Here is a 6,417-nt window from a genome sequence, read left to right on the forward strand (position 1 = left end):
AATTTTTTTTGTTTTGAATTTTAGTAGAGACAGGGTTTTGCCATGTTGCCCACCTTGAACTCCTGGGCTCAAGCAGTCCACCCCCCATGGCCTCCCAAAGTGCTGGGATTGCAAGTGTGAATCACTGCACTTGTCTTTTTTTTTTTTTTTTTTGAGATGGGGGTCTCACTCTGTCGCCTAGACTGGAGTGCAGTGGCTCGAGCATGCCACACTGTAGCCTCAACTTCCTGGACTCAGCTGATTCTTCTGCCTCAGCCTCAGCCTTCCAAGTAGCTGGGACTATAGGTACATACTACCACATCTGGCTAACTTTTTTGTAGAGAAGGGGTTTCACCATGTTGCCCTGGCTGATAACATTTTTAAAGGGAAAATATACCATAAATGGAGGCTGTTTGGCTTCATTTTGATAGCCAGATAGTAAAAGTAGATAGCTGGCTAGGTGTGGTGGCTTACGCCTGTAATCCCAGCACTTTGGGAGGCCGAGGTGGGCAGATCACGAGGTCAGGAGATCGAGACCATTCTGGCTAGGATGGTGAAACCCCGTCTCTACTAAAAATACAAAAAAATTAGCTGGGCGTCTGTAGTCCCAGCTACTTGGGAGGCTGAGGCAAGAGAATGGTGTGAACCCAGGCAGCGGAGCTTGCAGTGAGCCAAGATCATGCCACTGCACTCCAGCCTGGGGGAGAGAGCAAGACTCCATCTCAAAAAAAAAAAAAAAAAAACAAGTAGATAGCTATTTGGATTTATTATGTTATTTGAAGATCTTAGAAAATAAAAGAAACATATAGTTGAATTATTGGAGCATTAAAAACCACCCATCTAGCCGGGCGCGGTGGCTCAAGCCTGTAATCCCAGCACTTTGGGAGGCTGAGACGGGTGGATCACGAGGTCAGGAGAGCGAGACCATCCTGGCTAACATGGTGAAACGCTGTCTCTGCTAAAATACAAAATTAGCTGGGCGATGTGGCATGTGCTTGTAGTCCCAGCTACTCGGGAGGCTGAGGCAGGAGAATGGCATAAACCCGGGAGGCGGAGCTTGCAGTGAGCTGAGATCCGGCCACTGCACTCCAGCCGGGGCGACAGAGCGAGACTCCGCCTCAAAAAAAAAAAAAAAAAAAAAAAAAAACAAAACAAAAAAAAGCACCACCCATCTAGGCGTGGTGGCTGACACCTGTAATCTCAGTACTTTGGGAGGCCGAGGAGGGAGGATCAGTTTGAGGCCGGGAGTTTGAAACCAGCTTGGACAATATAGTGAGACCCTGTGTCTGCAAAAAAGAAAAACGGTTAGGCTAGGTGGTGTGAACTTGTAGTCCTAGCTACTTAGGAGGCTGAGGTGGGAGGATAGCTTGAGCCCAGGAGTTAGGGTTAACGGTGAGCTGTGATTGTGCCACTGCACTCCAGGCTGGTGACAGAGTGAGACCCTATCTCAAAAAAAAAAAGAAAGAAAAAGTGCTGTTCAATCAGCAAGTATTTATTGGGTTTTCATTATATACCTAGCAATGAGTTAGACCTTGTGGAAGATAAAGGAATATAAACATAGATCTAGCTGTATGCCTAGAAATTGGTTAAATTTTGAAGAAAAATGTACAGATGGTTTTTTCTTTAAAAATAGGGGGAAGTGTCCTGTTACTTTGTTGAATTTGTTCATTTATTCTTGCAGGTTTTTTGGATGTGAAATCCTTAGGGTTTTCTACATATGAGACCATGTCATCTGCAAACAGATAATTTTACTTCTCCAATGTAGATCTGTTTTCTTTTTCTTGCCTAATTGCTCTGGCTAGACCTTTCAGTACTACTTTGAATAAAAGTGGTGAAAGAGGGCATCTTTGTCTTCTTCCTGATCTTAGAGGAGAGCTTTTAGTTTTTCACTGTTGAGTATGATGTTCACCATGGATTTTTCATATATGATCTTTATTATATTGAAGTTATTTCCTTTATTTGTAGTTCATTCAGTGCTTTTTAGATCATAAAATGGTGTTAAATTTGGTCAAATGCTTTTGCTGCACCTATTGAGATGATCATGTGTTTCTTTTTCTTATTTTTTTTTTTTTGTGAGACAGTCTCACTCTGTCACCAGGCTGCAGTGCAGTGGTGTGATCTCGGCTCACTGCAACCTCTGTCTCCCAGGTTCAAGCAATTCTCCTGCGTCAGCCTCCTGAGTAGCTGAGTCTACAGGCATGCGCCACTACACCCAGCCGATTTTTGTGTTTTTAGTAGAGATGGAGTTTCACCATGTTGGCCAGGATGGTCTTGATCTCTTGACCTCATGATCCGCCCACCTCAGCCTCCCAAAGTGCTGGAATTACAGGTGTGAGCCACCACGCCTGGCCAAAATATCATGTGTTTCTTTTTCATTCATTCTGTTTTTTTTTTCTTTTTTTCTTAAGTTTGGGTTTTGCTCTTTTTGCCCAGGCTGGAGTGCAATAGCATGATCTCCGCTCACTGCAACCTCCACCTCCTGGGTTCAAGTGACTCTCCTGCCTCAGCCTCCTAGCTGGGATTGCAGGCGTGTGCCACCACACCTGGCTAATTTTGTATTTTTAGTAGAGATGGGGTTTCACCGTGTTGGCCAGGCTGGTCTCGAACTCCTGACCTTGTGATCTACCCACCTTGGCTTCTCAGAGTGTTGGGATTACAGGCGTGAGCCACCATGCTCGGCCCATTCATTCTGTTAATGTGATATATTGATTGATTTTTTTTTTTTTGGATGTTAAACCATTTTTGTATTTCTTGTGTTCCAGGAATAAATTCCACTTGGTCATGGTGTATAAAAACCTTTCAATATGCTACTGAATTTGATTTGCTGGTATTTTATTGAGAATTTTGCTTTGGTGTTCATGAGGGATATCAGTTTGTAGTTTTAATAGTGTCTTTGGCTTTGGTGTCAGGACAATGATGGCATTATAGAATGAGTTAGAAAGTATTCCCCCCTTTTCAATTTTTTGGAAGATTTTGACAAGGTGGTGCTAGTTTTCTTTTTTTTTTTTTTTTTTTTTTTTTTTTTTTTTTTTTTTTTTTTGTGAGACAGAGTCTCACTCTGTTGCCCAGGCCAGGCTGGAGTGCAGTGGTATGACCTCAACTCACTGCAGTCTCCGCCACCTGGATTCAAGCGATTCTCCTACCTCAGCCTCCTGAGTAGGTGGGATTACAGGCGCCCGCCACTGCACCTGGTTAATTTTTGTAGTTTTAGTTGGAGATGGGATTTCGCCATCTTGGCCAGGTCAGTCTTGAACTCCAGACCTCGTGATCTACCCACCTTGGCTTCCCAAAGTGCTGGGATTACAGGTGTGAGCCATCGCTCCTGGCATTAGTTTTTCTTTGAATGTTTGGTATTTTCTTTAAATGTTTACTAGTGAAGCTGTTAGGCCCAGGGTTTTTCTTTGCTCAACACTGGGAATATAATTAATGCCACTGAACTGTACACTTAAAAATGGTTTAAATGCTTTTCCTTTCTTTATTGAATGGTCTCAGCAGCCTTGTCAAAATCGTTTGGCCGTGTATGTGACACGTTATTTCTGGGTTCTTTATTTATTTCTTTTTGTCTGTATGTCTGTCCTTATGCCAGTATCACACAGTGTTTGATTACTGTAGCTTTGTAGTAAGTTTTGAACTCAAGAAGTGTGAATCCTCCAACTTCGTTCCTTATTTTATTTTTCTTAATAGAGACAGAATCTTGCTGTGTTGCCCAAGTTGGTTTTGAACTCTTGGGCTCAGGTGATCCTCTTGCCTCGGCTGGGATTACAGGCATGAGCCACCATGCTCTAACCAAATTTGTTCTTTATTTTCAAGATTTTTTTTTGTTTATTCAGAAACCCTTGCAATTCCATATAAATTTGAGGATCACCTTTTCTGTATCTGCAAAAAAAGGGGGGGTGTCAATTGGAATTTAGCTGGAGATTGTCTCGTATCTCTAGATTGCTTTAGGTAGCGTTGACATCTTAACAATATTAAGCCTTCTTATTCATGCACACAAGATGTCTTTCCTTTTGCTTAGGTNCCTCCCAAAGTGCTGGGATTACAGGCTTGAGCCCCCCCGCCCGGCCTTTTTTTTTTTTTTTTTTTGAGATGGAGTCTCGCTCTGTCACCCAGGCCAGAGTGCAGTGGTATGATCTTGATTGACCACAACTTCCGCCTCCCTGGTTCAAGCAGTTCTCCTGCCTCAGCCTCCTGAGTAGTTGGGATTACAGGTGCATACCACCATGCCCGGCTATTTTTTGTATTTTTAGTAGAGATAGGGTTTCATCATGTTGGCCAGGCTGGTCTCGAACTCCTGACCTCAAGTGATCCTTCCGCCTCAGCCTCCCAAAGTGCTAGGATTAGTGGTGTAAGCCACCGTGCCCAGCCTGATGATTACTTTTTAATGGTGCCCATATTTTGATTTAGAAATTTAAAACTATTTGGAATAAGAAGAATAATTTATAATTTCTGCTTAAAATAATACTTATGCATCTGGCATGGTGGCTCAGGCCTGTAATCCCAGCACTTTGGGAGGCCGAGGTGGGCGGATCGCAAGGTCAAGAGATCGAGACCATCCTGGCCAACATGGTGAAACCCCGTCTCTACAAAAAATACAAAAATTAGCTGAACGTGGTGGTGTGCACCTGTAGTCCCAGCTACTTGGGAGGCTGAGGCAAGAGAATCGCTTGAACCCAGGAGGCGGAGGTTGCAGTGAGCTGAGATTACACGACTGCACTCCAGCCTGGTGACAGAGCGAGACTCCCATCTCATCATCATCATAATAATACTTATGGAGCAATAAATTAGTTACTAATGCTAGCTATTTTCTTTTGGTAAAAATCTGATTTGCTTTTTGGTGTCTGGAGATTTCTTTTTTCATTGTAACTTTTTGAGAGATATTTAACCATCATAAACAAAAAAGTGATAGACTTATCTCCCCAATTAAGTAATACATTAAAGGTTTATGGGAGCTATATTTGAGGAATTTGTGATTGGAAAAAACATAATTTGTAGTTCATTTAAATAAAATCTTGATATTCATTTAAAAAACAAATAGCCAGGCGCAGTGGGTCAGGACTATAATCCTAAGAATAGGGCAGCTAAGGTGAGAGGTTGAGGTGGGATGATTGCTTACACCCAGGAGTTTGAGGCTGTAGTGAGCTACAATTGTGCCACTGTACACCAGCATGGGCTACAGAGTGAGACACTGTCCCTGAAAAATAAAAATTGAATAAAATTTATTTCCTTATTTCACTGATAATTACATTGCAAAAGTTTTTTCTTCCCCTCCAGTGTGAGCTTTGGATCTTTATTAAGTATTGATGTTAATCATAATAGTATTTTGTATGTGCTTTAACTGTGAATTTATTTTTGTAGGATTTCTATAATTGGCCTGATGAATCCTTTGATGAAATGGACAGTACACTAGCTGTTCAACAGGTAATAAAAATAGTTTCTTTCACCCTGTGTCTTGGAGTACGACGTGTAAGTGCCCATTGGGTGGCCTTTGTCTGTTGGTCAGTGTGCAGCAGTCTGCTTCCCAATGAAGTGTGCTCTTTCACAAAACAAAACAAAAAAAATAGTTCCTTTTACAACTCCAATAACCTAAGCATTTTACCTCTTTGATGTAGTTAAGTATTCTTACATCTTTTAGCATAGACAAGATTCCACTGAATTAATGGAATGCCTATTTAAAAGTTTAGTCGACCCTCATTTTGTTTTAAGATGGCATATTAAACTGGGCACTGTGGCTGCCAGCACTTTGGGAAGCTGAGGTGGGAGGCCAATCACTTGAGGCCAGGAGTTCAAGACCAGCGTGAGCAACATAGCAAGACCCTGTTTCTACAAAAAGATAAATTAGCCAGGCATGGTGGCGCACACCTGTAGTGCCAGTAGCTAGGGAGTCTGAGGTGGAGGGATCACTTGATCCTACTTCAAGGGTCTAATGAGCTATGATTGTGCCACTGTACTTCAACCTGGGTGACAGAGTAAGATCTTGTCTCTTAAAAAAATAAAAATAGCCCAGGGGCGGTGGCTCACAGCTGTAATCCCAGCACTTTGGGAGGCCGAGGTGGGTGGATCACCAGGTCAGGAGATCGAGACCATCCTGGCTAACATGGTGAAACCCCATCTCTACTAAAAACACAAAAAATTAGACAGGCGTGGTGGCACGTGCCTGTAGTCCCAGCTACTCGGGAGGCTGAGGCAGGAGAATCGCTTGAAACCAAGAGGTGGAGGCTGCAGTGAGCCGAGATTGTACCACTGCACTCCAGCCTGGCCAACAGCGAGACTCTGTCTCAAAAAAAAACAAACAAACCAAAATAGGATTTCATTAAGGTGCGAATAAAAAGATAATATACATTGAAGCATACTAGTGTATTGGATTAGGCATCGGTTAAATTTTTTTTGTTTTGGCCGGGCGCGGTGGCTCAAGCCTGTAATCCCAGCACTTTGGGAGGC

The 6,417-nt window shown here is 42.7% G+C and overlaps 1 protein-coding gene across 2 annotated transcripts in view; it reads left to right on the forward strand.

Moving 5' to 3' along the window:
• MOB4 (MOB family member 4, phocein) overlaps nt 1-6,417 on the forward strand; it is a 42,170-nt gene that overhangs the window by 8,225 nt on the left and 27,528 nt on the right. For both annotated transcript variants that reach the window (XM_017869309.1, XM_017869310.1), the window contains exon 2: nt 5,335-5,397. In XM_017869309.1, the coding sequence (XP_017724798.1) occupies nt 5,335-5,397 (63 nt within the window). The remainder of the gene's footprint in view (nt 1-5,334; nt 5,398-6,417) is intronic.

This window comes from Rhinopithecus bieti, unplaced genomic scaffold (genome assembly GCF_001698545.2).
Source record: "Rhinopithecus bieti isolate Rb0 unplaced genomic scaffold, ASM169854v2 scaffold_2572, whole genome shotgun sequence".
Taxonomy (NCBI): Eukaryota; Metazoa; Chordata; class Mammalia; order Primates; family Cercopithecidae; genus Rhinopithecus; species Rhinopithecus bieti.